The sequence below is a fragment of the Poecilia formosa genome, unplaced genomic scaffold, assembly GCF_000485575.1.
Source record: "Poecilia formosa unplaced genomic scaffold, Poecilia_formosa-5.1.2 Scaffold211, whole genome shotgun sequence".
NCBI classification, from domain to species: domain Eukaryota; kingdom Metazoa; phylum Chordata; class Actinopteri; order Cyprinodontiformes; family Poeciliidae; genus Poecilia; species Poecilia formosa.
In genome coordinates this window covers 1066461-1079992 of record NW_006800150.1, presented here as the reverse complement: position 1 = coordinate 1079992, position 13532 = coordinate 1066461, and the positions used below count along the sequence as shown (strand labels likewise).

The following is a 13532-nucleotide window of genomic DNA, read 5'->3' as shown; positions in this document are numbered from 1 at the left end:
CATTGTTCTGGTTCATGTTTTTCAGATTGTTCTGCCAGCAGTGTTTGTGTGCATTGCACTTGTGTTCAGCCTCATTGTTCCTCCGTTTGGGAAATACCCGAGTCTGCCTCTGCATCCCAGCATGTATGGAGAGCAGTTTACCTTCATCAGGTGGGGCGTCACTCCCATGTTATCAACCTCTGTCCTGATATCTGGCATTCTTTTGGAAAAAATGTAAACCTTCTTTGTGTAATTCTAGATAGCATTTTGTCACAGCGGTGTTTAAGCTTTCGTTTCTGAGAACAAAAGAGGGGAAAAAAGAAAAAAGAAACAGTATGAATGAGTGAATAATGTTTTTTCATTAAGAGGTGTACATAGATGTAAAGGATTACATGACGGTGGTAAGAATTATTTAAACAAGTGCCGCTAAAAGATGTAGATGATGAAGAAATTATATGAAGGATTTTATAGTGAGCTATTTCTTGTATATTAAATGTAAGAAATGCCATTAGTTAAAGTGTTCTGACTCTGCCTTTGCAGCAATGACATGCCTGAAGAACCCCACAACCACAAACTACTGGCAGCTTTGATGGACAAACCAGGATTTGGAACACGATGCATGGAAGGAGAGCCCATACCGTAAGTGGGAAAAGAGTAACTTTATTCATGGAGATTTTATATCCAGAAAATGTTAACTTCAGTAAAACAAAAATCAAAACGATGTAGTAATTAGAAATGTAAAAGTTGAGCTAAAAACTTAAATGTTGTTCTCTGCGTGCTCCAGGGACACTCCCTGTGTGGAGGTGGAGGATGATTGGACGCTCCCTCCAGTTCCTCAAAGTGTCAGTGATATATTCGACAAAGGCAACTGGACCATGGAGAACCCGTCTCCACTGTGTGAGTGCAGCTGTGAAGGCCGTAAGAGGATGCTGCCCGAGTGTCCCGCCGGGGCCGGTGGACTTCCACCACCACAGGTCAGTAGAACCAACAAAAATCTGAACACAGACTCAGCTATGGCATCAAAAGTGCAACACGCACAAACTCAACTTGGCACACAGTAATGAAGTACCATGATTTGTCTTTGTATCCAGATGATGATCAGTGACAAAGACACGCTGCAGAATTTGACTGGTAGAAACGTGTCGGACTACCTGGTCAAAACCTACGCTCAGATCATCGGCAAGAGGTAAAGACTCTTACCGTTCTTTCCTCTGATGTCACATTTCTAACTTATAAGTTATAGCCTTTCATTATATGGTTTCCCCTTTTACAGCTTGAATAACAAGATCTGGGTCAACGAGTTCAGGTACATTCTAAGACGTCATGAGTCTTTAAAAAAAAAAAAGAAAACATTGATCTGAGTGCTTCTCTGCTGTGAGCTGCACTGATGTAAAAATGTTTGCTCTCCATAACAGATACGGTGGATTCTCTCTGGGCGCCCGAGGTTCCCATGTTTTGTCCCATACAGGTGATATTGATGAAGCTGTTGTGCAACTGAGGCAACTCTTCCAACCTGAAGAGGTAAGAATTAGATTAGAATAATGAGATTATTCTAATTATAAAGAACCAGTTTGGTTTTACTGAAGGACATTTCTATTTCGGTCTTTGTTACTCAGGGTAAAACAAAATATGCATGGATCCTAGATAATTTTGGTTTATGATTATAGAGATGTAGTAAATCTTGAAATTTAAGCCAACTATGCCAGTTTACATATTTTCTAAACACAACTCTCTCTGTCTCTCTCCTTTCCTTTCTGCCTCATCCATCTTTTAGGGAACGGCAGCCTTTCGTTTTTTCAGCAGTCTCTCTGGTTTTATCCAAGGATTGGACACAAAGAATAACGTTAAGGTTAGAAACTCTATATGTTTTTTGTATTTCACACTTCATTATATTTTGATTGGTGCTGTTTAAATAATTATTGGTTATAAACAGTTCATCTCTAAGACAATGGTTTTAAATCCAAGTTTAAAATCCCCCCCCCCCTCTCCTTTAGATTTGGTTTAACAACAAGGGCTGGCACAGCATCGGCTCCTTCCTCAACGTGATGAACAACGCCATTTTACGGTCAAGTCTCAAACCTGGTCAAGACCCGACGAAGTTTGGCATCACCGCTTACAACCATCCACTAAACCTCACCAAGGAGCAGCTCTCACAAGTCGCACTGTGAGCATCATGATCAATTTGCCACATGAACGCAAGCGGAAATTTTCCCGACCTACAATTCTTACTTCTTGGGTTTTAGGATGACGACGTCTGTGGACGTGTTGGTGTCCATTTGCGTCATCTTCGCCATGTCCTTCGTCCCTGCCAGTTTTGTGGTCTTCCTCATCCAGGAGAGAGTAACAAAGGCCAAGCATATGCAGTTCATCAGTGGGGTGCAACCCTTGCTCTACTGGCTGGCCAACTTTATTTGGGATATGGTGAGACATTACAAAGTCAACACCACTCGAGTGGCAAAATATTCCAAGTGGAAATACTGAAAGGTCCTCCTCTTCCTTTTCCTTCTCGCAGTGTAACTACGTCGTTCCAGCTACGCTAGTGATCATCATATTTGTCTGTTTCCAACAAGAAGCCTATGTTTCTTCCACCAATCTACCAGTACTGGCTCTGCTGCTTCTCCTCTATGGGTAATTTGGACAAACTTTCTACACTGGGGCTTTTCACTTCAACCACATTCAAGGACTTCATGTAAATTTACGTTTTGTTTCTTTTACCAGGTGGTCAATCACCCCTCTGATGTACCCAGCCTCTTTCTTCTTTAAGATCCCCAGCACTGCCTACGTAGTTCTAACCAGTGTCAACATACTGATTGGAATCAATGGCAGTGTGTCCACGTTTGTCCTGGAGTTGTTTGGAAGTAATGTAAGTAAATGTTATGAGTTTCAGACTATAGTTTTTTTTTAAAACATTAGGAAGTTAAATTGGCATTAATTGCATTCCTCTCTCAGGAGATCGGTGGTATTAATGACATCTTGAAGAATGTGTTCCTCATCTTCCCTCACTTCTGCCTGGGTAGAGGACTGATTGACATGGTGAAGAATCAAGCCATGGCTGATGCTTTGGAGAGATTTGGTGAGTCTTTACTTTGACCTGTTGTCATATCATTGACTAGGACAAGAAAAGTCTCATGAAAGGCCACGTTAAAGAGACGAAATGTCTGTTATAGGTGAAAACCGGTTTCGCTCTCCTCTGGCTTGGGACATGGTGGGAAAGAACCTGTTCGCCATGGCAATAGAGGGGGTTATTTTCTTCTGCATCACCGTCCTCATCCAGTACCGCTTCTGCTTTAAAGCCAGGTTGGTAAAACATGTCATCAGTCGAGTTCACCTACCACTTACCCAGACATCACGAATGAAAACATTAGTTGTGGGTTTATATTTCAGGCTGTGAAGCTCAAGTCCGCTGAAATTTGAACTCTCCTATTTTAAAACTCCGCAGATCCTCCACTGGCCATCTGAAACCAATTGGAGAAGAGGATGAAGACGTTGCCAGAGAGCGACAGAGGATCCTGAGCGGCGGTGGACAGTTGGACATTCTCGAGCTGAGGCAGCTCACCAAGATTTACAAGCGGAAACAGAAGCCGGCCGTGGACCGGCTGTGTGTTGGCATCCCTCCCGGAGAGGTATGCTCCAGTTTACAGAAAATAATACAGAGGAACATGCAAGAATATTTGTATTTTCTTATGAGATTAAGCAAGTGTGGAAATAATCGTAGCAGATATACTCAATGATGCACATTTTCCCTTGTAGTGTTTTGGTTTGCTTGGGGTCAACGGAGCAGGAAAGACCAGCACCTTCAAAATGTTGACTGGAGACTCAGATGTGACCAGCGGTGAGGCCTACTTAGCTGGCAAGAGGTATGAAACAAGACAAGCATTCTTATTTAATTTAAAACTAAAATAACATTTGGAGACTAATGTTCTTGTGTGTTTTCTCTCCTTTCAGTGTAAACACAGAAATAAACGAGGTGCATCAGAACATGGGCTACTGTCCTCAGTTTGATGCCATCAACGACCTTCTGACTGGAAGAGAGCACCTCGAGTTCTACGCCATCTTGAGAGGAGTACCTGAGAAGGAAGTCTGCGAGGTCAGCAGCAACACACATCATTGGTCTTTCATGTCCAACCTACTCCGATAACATGTATATCAAACAAAGAAAAGTTAAGCTTGTCCAAACATTTAGCAAAACTCTTTTTTCCCCACTAGGTGGCAGAGTGGGGGATACGGAAACTGGGATTGATCAAGTATGTGGACAAAGCAGCAGGGAGCTATAGTGGAGGAAACATGAGGAAACTCTCCACTGCCATTGCACTCATAGGAGGACCACCTGTTGTGTTTTTGGTCAGTGAAACTACATATTAATCATAAAACATAAAGATGACAATGTTCATAGTGGCACTAACTGATGTGTTGCTAAACGTATGTTATCACCTTTGTAACAGGATGAACCAACAACAGGAATGGACCCTAAGGCACGTCGGGCCCTCTGGAACGCCATCCTGAGCATCATCAAAGAGGGACGATCCGTGGTTCTCACCTCCCACAGGTCAGTCGAAGCATCTCTTTGAACTATTGGAATCAATGAACAATTTCTGTAGCCTCCCTATGTCTGTGTATTGAATACATGTTTTCTCTCTTTGTTTGTCGCAGTATGGAGGAGTGTGAAGCACTCTGCACCAGAATGGCTATCATGGTAAACGGCAGGTTCCGCTGTCTGGGCAGTGTGCAGCACCTTAAAAACCGGTATGCATGCACAAATGAAACATTTCATTACAAAAAAATGCCGTTTCGGTAACGAAATAAGGGGTGAAACCTGTAAACCCAAAGCATTTTTTTCATACTCAAATTTCTTTTTCCACCGTTATTCACACTTAAAACAATAAATGTCTTCCATCAGGTTTGGAGACGGCTACACCATCATCTTGCGCGTGGCGGGGCCGGACCCGGACCTACGGCTGGTGATGGAGTTCATAGAACAGGAACTGCCGGGGAGCACGTTGAAGGAGAAACACCGCAACATGCTGCAGTACCAGCTCCCCTCTTCGCTCACCTCCCTCGCCCGAATCTTCTCCCTTCTCTCCAAAAACAAGGAGGCACTCAGCATAGAGGACTATTCTGTCTCTCAGACTACTTTAGACCAAGTAAGCAAGCGAACACAAAGTCAGTGGCTGTTCTTGAATTAACGGGCCCCTCTGCCAGCCATGTTCAACATTCTGAAATTGGATAAAATATGGCGCTGCTCTGCAAAAGAATCAATGAGAAGCAACAGAAAACTTGTTCAAGTTACATTTTTATCTTGTGCCTGTGCTGCTAACCCACATTTTTTTACTGACACCCTCAGAAGCTCACTATAGAAATCAAAAACAGCCACTGCAAAAAATTCAGATTAGTCTAGCAATATCTAATTGTATTTATTTTTTCATTTCCCCTCTCTCAGGTGTTTGTTAATTTCGCCAAGGACCAAAGTGACGAGGACCACTTGAAAGACATCCACCTGAGCAAGCGGGATGCAGTCGTGGTGGACCTTTCCCAGCTGAACTCTTTCCTCACAGACAGCAAGACAAGAGAGAGCTGTGTCTGATTTCTGAATCATGCTTCACCCTCTCTCCCTGCTAAAAAAAAAAAAAAAAGAAAAGAAAAAAAAAACGTGGACCATTGACTTGTGCGGGAGACCACCTACGGTCATTTTTTTATTTCTATTTTTTAGTCTTTTTTAATTGTCATCGTGTCTCAGTGAACCTGCGTCTCATCGCACAGCCTCCGACGGAGGCAACGACGGCAGGTTTTTGACAGACGCTGAAACGATGAAAAACTCAATGCAAATCAATGCAAGTAAAATAAACGTATATATATTTAAGATTAGAAGATAGCTGTGTAGAGGTTGGAGACTGGTGCTTCTCCTCTTCACGACGTGGACTGGAAGAAAGAAGACACTTGAAGTGACGGCAGGATCTGAATTTCTCTGTTCAACTGGAAAGTCCAGGTTACTGACTTCACGGATAAGACACTTTGGTAGGGGATAACGCGAAACGAAATCTGGAAGGTTTTCGTCCCCATTCCTTGGAGCAGACGGCAGCAGTCTGCAGGACTGCCTGTAAGCAAGCGACAGCAGAGTTTATGACGTTGTAAAAACAAAGTCATTCGAATCATTCACTGCCAACTGTTGAAAGATGGACTGACTCATTTCTTTTATTCAGGGTCAAACCTTTTCTCAATTTCTATTCGTTACCAAGCGCAGTTGTTTTATAATCCAAGAGATGGTTGAAGGTAAGCATCTAAAAATCCCGTTTTAGTCTCAAATGTGCAATCATCTGTGTTTTAACTTTTGCTAATCTGAAAAAAGAAAAATCCTTTTAGCCAAGCATGGTTAAGTTGTTTCTCATGGTTGTCTAATAATTTAAACTGCTAACCAATGTGGGTTTTTCTTTTTTTTTGTATTTGGTGTCCTTAACATTGTCCAGCACAGTGCCTATTCTGGTGGAGCGTCAAGCTTGAGCACTCCATTAAAAACAACAATGTATGTAGGCTGCCAAGGAATGTATAAGACCAATACCAACATGCAACAAAGCATATGGAAAATAGTTTTGTTATAGGTTATTGTGAAATGTTGTGTGTGTGTGTGGGTTTTTTAACTGTTGTCCTTCATTGTCAAAATCAAAACAAAAAAATAGTGGTTCCCTTATGTTTGGTTAAGACGTGCATTCTGCTCTTCTGGCTTTACTCATCCTGCCCTCTCTCTCTCTTTTTTTTTTTGCAAATGTTTGAGGTAACGGCCACAAGGTGGAGTCATCAGCAGCTCTATTTGTGTGAACCTTAGATCTGAAATATGTAAATGTTTTGGATGTGGCCTTTGAGAGGGTATGATGGGAGCACTTCAGATCTGAGCCGGTGCTGCATGGATAATATGTACAGTTGCAATTTTGTGATGTTAACACTGGAGTGAACTAACTGTCTGTGTGCCAAACAAAGCTAAACTTTTTAAACCCTGACCGATCAGCAAAAGCAAACGAGTGTTTTATAACGTTTATCCATCAGGTCAGTTTGAAATATATTCCTGTTTCTCTTATCAACTGGGGTTGTTGTAAAAAAAAAAAATAGTGTGCACTCTCCTTCTTTTCTTAACTAGACTGCAAGTTACATTCATCCTTTGGAAATATTGCCAAAGTCTGCCCACATCTATTAACTGCAACTGAGGATGAGACAACAGTTTTTAGCAGCTAAACAACCAGCCAGACTAAAAATGAGGACCATGTAAATTAAATTGTGCTTTTAATACTTTATAGTTAAAAAAAAAAAAAAAAGAATCATCCAGGATTTTAATTGATGGTGGATTGTAATTACAGGTGCTCTGTCTTGTATAAAATCTTGGAAGGGGTTTCAATTATCTCTGGGATCCACTAACTACGAACTGAGGATTTTATCCTCTTGCTTGAAACCCCTGATTTTTAAAGAATTTGAGCACTTTACAGGCTTAGCGGGCCTTAGTTTCCATTTTTTTAGACTTGGAGATGTAAAAGAAGAAAAAAAATCTCTCCACTGGAAAACAGACACAACAAACAACAAAGCTACGCCACCCCAGTGAGATGTTTGCTAGAAACTTGAAGTAGAGAACAAAGGCTTGTGTATTTAAGAGACATGTGATGAAAATAAGTGAAGAAATTGAGAAGCAGAAATAGTTGTGAGAAATGCAGGACAGAATGAGGGTGGTGATTCTTCTCTTTTCATTCTCAATATTATTCTTTGTTTACATTTTTAAGTATTACAGCTGTTTGAGTCTGTTACCCATTGTGAATAGTTATTCTTTACATTAATAAAAAAAATCATGTTTTGACAACAAATTTCTCCCGACTGTAGTTTTTGTTTATTTTATTCACTTTGTTTTTCTGTACAGCTGGCACATCAACATTTTTCTCAGTAGTTATGTTTTCAGTCGGATTACTGATATAAAATTGACATAGCATCTATGTAACAACGCACACACAAAAAGTGTAAATAAATCAGTCCATGAATTAAGTTAATGTGGAAAAGCACAAGGAATAACAACTGTATTAAATACTTAGGACACTTTGTGTTGCTTATGACAGCTTCTAGACATTTTCTGTATGGAGAATATTGCCTTTTTTAATTGCTAGGCAATTGAAAAAGCTGTTTGAGGTAACCTTTAAATTAATTTCAAGCAATGCTGCACATGTGCCCTCACAGGCATTCAGGGGTTGCAGCAGTTTAAGCATTTTTAAAAGATGTAAAAGAGATTGCGAACAGTAGTGTGAACAAGTTTTAGTTGTGCTTAAGCATATTCTCCCTTAGTATTTACTGTTCTGCAAATTGGATTTGTACAACAATGTAATGCTAGTGGAGGAAGTGTCATCAATAACCCATAACCCATACTGCAATTTTTAAGTAATTTCAGAGTATAGTTTTACAATTGTTGAAAGTAAACAATAATAATATTTTAGTAATTTTTGCTATCTTAGAAATAAAACTTTTAATTTGAACTCGTATTGTTCATATTAAACAATACAGGTTTAATTTGAACACACACATATACTGGTATATGTGGCATCATCTGACTTTTTCGCCAAACAGGCCCAGAGGTGGTTTAAATGGACTACCCTTTCACAAGTACCTAGAGCAATGGGAAATAGTTTAAAACACTGCAAAAATGTGAAAAAAATTAGCTCACCTTAGGTTTCAGATATTTAAAAATCCCCATATACATTTTTCATTTCATCCTTCTTTCAGTCATGAAATATGTCGATATGACCTGCCGAGAAACCACAACTGCTCTGCAGAAAATTTTAATTTTGTGCAGTAAAAATGCTCAAAGGTCATGGTAGTTTATTGTATTGCTAAGTGTGTTACTAAATGTTTTTATTAAAAACTAAAGTATATTTGTCAATTTCAGGATTTATGAAGCTTTCTGGGACTTCTAATAATACTCTGTCCTTAGCCCAGAGCCTCTCTAGTTAAATGTTCTACTTTTGTTCTTGTCATCTGTTCTCACTGTACTGGTCTATTCTATTTATGCCTACATCTGTATTTCTGTAAAATCCTTTTTTTTAATCTGTGAAAGTGCAATACATATAAAGTTTATTTACTTAGTAACTCTTTAGCCTCTTCCTTGTTAACCTAGCATACAGCATAAATTGTATAATACCGAGAAAAACAACCAGAAGGTCACAAGATTGAAGACATTTAGACTTTATTACAATGTGACTAGAGTAGATATCATTTTTCCAGTTTGCTTCATAGTGTTGATTTTATCAACTGCACAGATCAACAGCGTCCCTCCCTGACGAACATGATGTCCTTTCTGGTTTCCATGAGGAGAGAATTGAGACATGGCATAGCTGTGATTCACTCATTCAGATGCAATGTTATTTATAAAACCAAACAAAACAAAGTAACAATTTTTTATGAACAATTAAAAGTTATTTTTCTTAGGCTTAAAATATATCTAAGGTGAACACTTGTGTGAATGCAGGATAAGAATTGCTATTTTTTCCTTCATTGTAGAAAAACACTAGAAAAACCTTCCTGTCCCTCTCAGGGGTTGATTCACACGTATCCTGTTGTATTTCCAAAGACAAAACCAGAGATTTCTTTACACTTAAAAATATAAATGCAACAATTGTTTTTTCTCCTTTTTGTCATGAGTTGAACCCAAACATCCAAGCTTTTTTTTTATACACAATATACATTGTTCTCTCAAACATTTTTCACAAATCTGTCTAAATCTGGGCTAGAGAGCTCTGCCTCTTTGCCAAGATAATTCATCTCATCTTGCAGGTGTGGCATATCAAGATGCTGATTAGACAGCATGAGTGCACACTGTGTGCTTTAGACTGGCCACAATAAGAGGACATTCTGAAATGTGCAGATTTGTTTTACTGCAGGGTGTGCTAAAAGGTCAGAAAGTCACTCAGTAGCTGCCATTCCATTACAAATGTGTACAAAACCTTGTCTGATATTCTGCAAATGTAAAAAAAAAAACACACACACACAATTTAGCAAATAAGAAATACAATTAAAATCACATGCAAGTTTGTTTATGTGATAAACATTTAAAAAAACATGGCACATTTTTCTCCTCCTGCTAGCTCCTGTCGTGTTTTTTGTTAAATTGGCATGTTTATATTAAGCAAATTTATTTTCTAAATGTCAAATTACTTAGCCAGTGGAAGTGCAGCTACTAACATAAATTTAGAACAGTTATGAACTATATTTAAGAGGAATAGTTCTATTGTATACATGGAAAACATTTTGGATGCTTGAGTTCAGCTCACAATCAAACGGGAACAAAAACAAAAATGGCACGTTTAGGTTTTTGTTCACGGTAGAACACCTTTTGGTTTCGTATTAGTTGATCACTAAGTGGTGACTAATGCATTTTCCTCTCCAAAGAGACAGACTAGGTGACAAAATTAATGTGTGAATCCTTCAAGTGTGGAGCGGCTGTGTGTACTCACTTTGTGCAGAGGACACACATATTGGAGTAAGTGTTTCCGTCACTGCCACACACAGGGGCAAAGTTCATTGGGCAAATCCTGTTCACCCTTCGAGTAGGACAAGAAGTCTATCCAACATATGAAAACAACATCACATCAAATTTTGTTCAGTTATATTAAGTTTTATACATAGATAATAGTTTAATTCTAAAATGTGTATTACCTTTCTCAAGAGTCCCGACTTTCCAGCAGAATCTATAGAAAATAATAAAGTAAGTTTTCTTTTCTTTAATAATCCAACTGACATATAACAGTGCTGGCATCACAGTTCGTATATGATGTCAAGGTTTTAGCTCTCAGGGTCAGTGTGAATTAACCTAAAGTGTATTATGCATTATAAAATGGAATCTAGATCATTTTGTATGTTTTTGTTTGTACTGTAGAATTTGACCTTAACATAGTGATCAGCATAAAACAATTTATCAAAGCAGGTTTCATTGTAAATAGAAATGAAATAGTTACAGCTGTACTTTGTAAAGAAACTACTTTCAAAATATACTTTCAAAACAAATGAAACAAGAAAAACTTTCATTTTCCCACCTGCTGCGACACAGATAAGCAGAAACCCCAGCACAAAGAGTGTTCGAGTCATGATGTTGGTGGATGAATAACTCAGAACGGACAAATACTTCTCTGTTTAAAGGTTATTTATCTGTTTGTATATATCTGTGTGGCTGTGTGCGTGCGTGCGTGCGTGCGTGCGTGTGTGTGTGCGTGTGTGTGTGTGTGTGTGCTGTTAGCACAACCTCATAACATAGGCATTATCACACATTGCACAGGCATAAAGATACAATTTGTTGATCACTGGGTGTCAACCAACATAAAGAATAAAAAATAATTAAATAAATATATGGATATACACTAAGAACATTTACATACTTTATTGAGAATTTTATTTGATTGGAGAAATACACCAAAGTGAAACAGGAAAAAAATGTTAAGATCCTCTTAATGAAAGACTAGACAGGCTGATCAGAAATATTATGGAAGGGTTTTTAAATCCTCAAACTGTTTGAATTTGTTTTTTCATAGTAACATGGAAATATGTGTTGTGCTGCATAATTTCTTTTCTTTTTTTTTTCTTTTTTTGCATGGCCACAACGTGGAGTCATCAGCATTTCTATTTGTGTGAACCTTAGACTTGAAAAATGTAAATGTTTTTATTGTGGCCTTTGAGAGGGCATAATGGGAGCACTTCAGATCCGAGTTGGTGCTGCATATGTACAGTTGCTTATGTACAGTTGAAAGTTTGTGATATTAACACTGGAGAGACAAGCTGAACTTTTATCACTCCTCTTCCTGTTAACTTTTTGTAAAAAAAAAAAAGCTTTCTTAACCCTTGTGCGTGCGAGGACTGAGGCAAACGTAGAGGACTGGCAAATGATACAAGTTTTTACGTATGTGGGGTCGGTTGGACCCCATTTTTAGACACAAGTGCTAAGAAAAGGAGAGTGCAAAGTCTGCCCACATCTGTTAACTGCAACTGAGGAGGAGACAATTGTTTTTAGCAGATAAAGAACCATCCAACCATCCATCCATCTTCTTCCGCTTATCTGGAGTTGGGTCGCGGGTGTAGCAGCCTAAGTTAGGAGGCCCAGACTTCCCTCTCCCAAACCACTTGGACCAGCTCCTACATTTCTACACTTAAACAGTTTTCTAAAGTGAATTTTCAATTGAAGCAGGAAATAATACTAAAGGAAGATCAACACCGGAGCTGAAAGGTTTGCTTCCAACTACGAGACATAAGGATACCCTCTGTTTTCAAATGGAAAGAAAAGACAGGCTTTGTGGATGTCCTGCTAGAAACTGCCTTTTCTGTTAAAACTGCCAAAGAAAAAGATATAAAGTTTCAGATATCTCACAAATGAGATATTAACATAAATGGAAAAGCCTTACGAGAAACTTGCATCATAGCAAAATGTACGGTGGCCCCTGTGACAAAGATTTCCAGTATTCAATTATGCCACATGAACTGATCACTACATTATTGTGCAAGAACACAAAAGCATTGTGAGGTAACGCAAAAGTATTGCTGGAGAATGCTATATTTTTTAGTGGTTACACAAAAGAATAAAATCCTATTATATTTTAACATGAATGTTAGAATGTTTCAGAAGTGGCGCTCGGTTCACCCAGGCGTTTTGCACAGCTGAGTGGTTTCCATGCAGGACTAAGGGATTTCTCTGACTTGCATGAAGGAATCAAAGCAAAACTCCAGGTATGTTTTTGATGAGGGAAAAACAGTCTGACATGATGTAAAGCTCAAAAAGGTTGATTTTAGATAACAATACTGCCCCTTCGATATTCATTTTAAAATGTACCTGTTAGAGATGTTTTGGTATTATCATTTTGTTTTTACTTTAGTTCATATTCAGTCTAATGTTAATCAATAGTTAATCAACATTCAGTATTACTGTGATTTTCAGTTTAAAGTGTTCTCTTCCTTATGTGTTTATAAACTGACCTGGAGGTCACATCTGCCTGTTCGTCTTCATGTGAAACAGTTAACTGTGTGTTTCCCAGACCTTAAATCAGAGGTTCCCAAACTGTGGGGCGCGCCCCCTAGTGGGGGCACCGTGTCATTGCAGGGGGGGCGCGGGTCTGGATGAAAAAAAAAACATGAACACATGTAATGCGCTGGGATTTTACCTTAGAATGGCCAACTCTCTCTTATTCCTATGTCAATTTGATACAGTAGAGCAGGGGTTCCCAAGCTATGGCCCGCGGGCTGGATCTGGCCCACCTCCTCATTTGGTCCGGCCCCCTGAACAATACCAGAGAGCATTCACTGTTTTTTTCATATATATGTGGATTTTTCTTCAACCACCAGGGGGGCTCTTGAGCAGATATGAAACTTAGTTTCCCTCAATGGAATATATACTAGTCAGTACCAGTCACCGTTTCGCTCACGGTTTTTTTCCATTTGCATTCTGGGTAAAAATCTATCTACAAACGCGAATATGTCGTCGGCAGTAATCCAGCCCCCGCCCACCCGGTCCACAGTTTCACACTCCCCCCCCTCAACAAAACTTTTGTAAGATTTCT

At 39.2% G+C, this 13532-nt stretch overlaps 1 protein-coding gene across 3 annotated transcripts in view; it reads left to right on the top strand.

Annotated features, from left to right (window-relative positions):
• LOC103148755 (ATP-binding cassette sub-family A member 1-like) overlaps positions 1–7495 on the top strand; it is a 33488-nt gene extending 25993 nt beyond the window's left edge. For all 3 annotated transcript variants that reach the window (XM_007567677.2, XM_016679434.1, XM_007567673.2), the window contains exons 29-49: positions 26–150; positions 520–618; positions 764–953; positions 1071–1165; positions 1253–1285; positions 1395–1500; positions 1754–1828; positions 1974–2143; positions 2223–2400; positions 2492–2607; positions 2698–2842; positions 2929–3052; positions 3147–3276; positions 3419–3602; positions 3730–3836; positions 3925–4066; positions 4186–4320; positions 4422–4525; positions 4630–4722; positions 4877–5120; positions 5417–7495. In XM_007567677.2, coding sequence (XP_007567739.1) covers positions 26–150; positions 520–618; positions 764–953; positions 1071–1165; positions 1253–1285; positions 1395–1500; positions 1754–1828; positions 1974–2143; positions 2223–2400; positions 2492–2607; positions 2698–2842; positions 2929–3052; positions 3147–3276; positions 3419–3602; positions 3730–3836; positions 3925–4066; positions 4186–4320; positions 4422–4525; positions 4630–4722; positions 4877–5120; positions 5417–5560 — 2739 coding nt within the window. In that variant the 3' untranslated portion in view covers positions 5561–7495. The remainder of the gene's footprint in view (positions 1–25; positions 151–519; positions 619–763; positions 954–1070; positions 1166–1252; positions 1286–1394; positions 1501–1753; positions 1829–1973; positions 2144–2222; positions 2401–2491; positions 2608–2697; positions 2843–2928; positions 3053–3146; positions 3277–3418; positions 3603–3729; positions 3837–3924; positions 4067–4185; positions 4321–4421; positions 4526–4629; positions 4723–4876; positions 5121–5416) is intronic.
• Positions 7496–13532: the final 6037 nt, after the last annotated feature.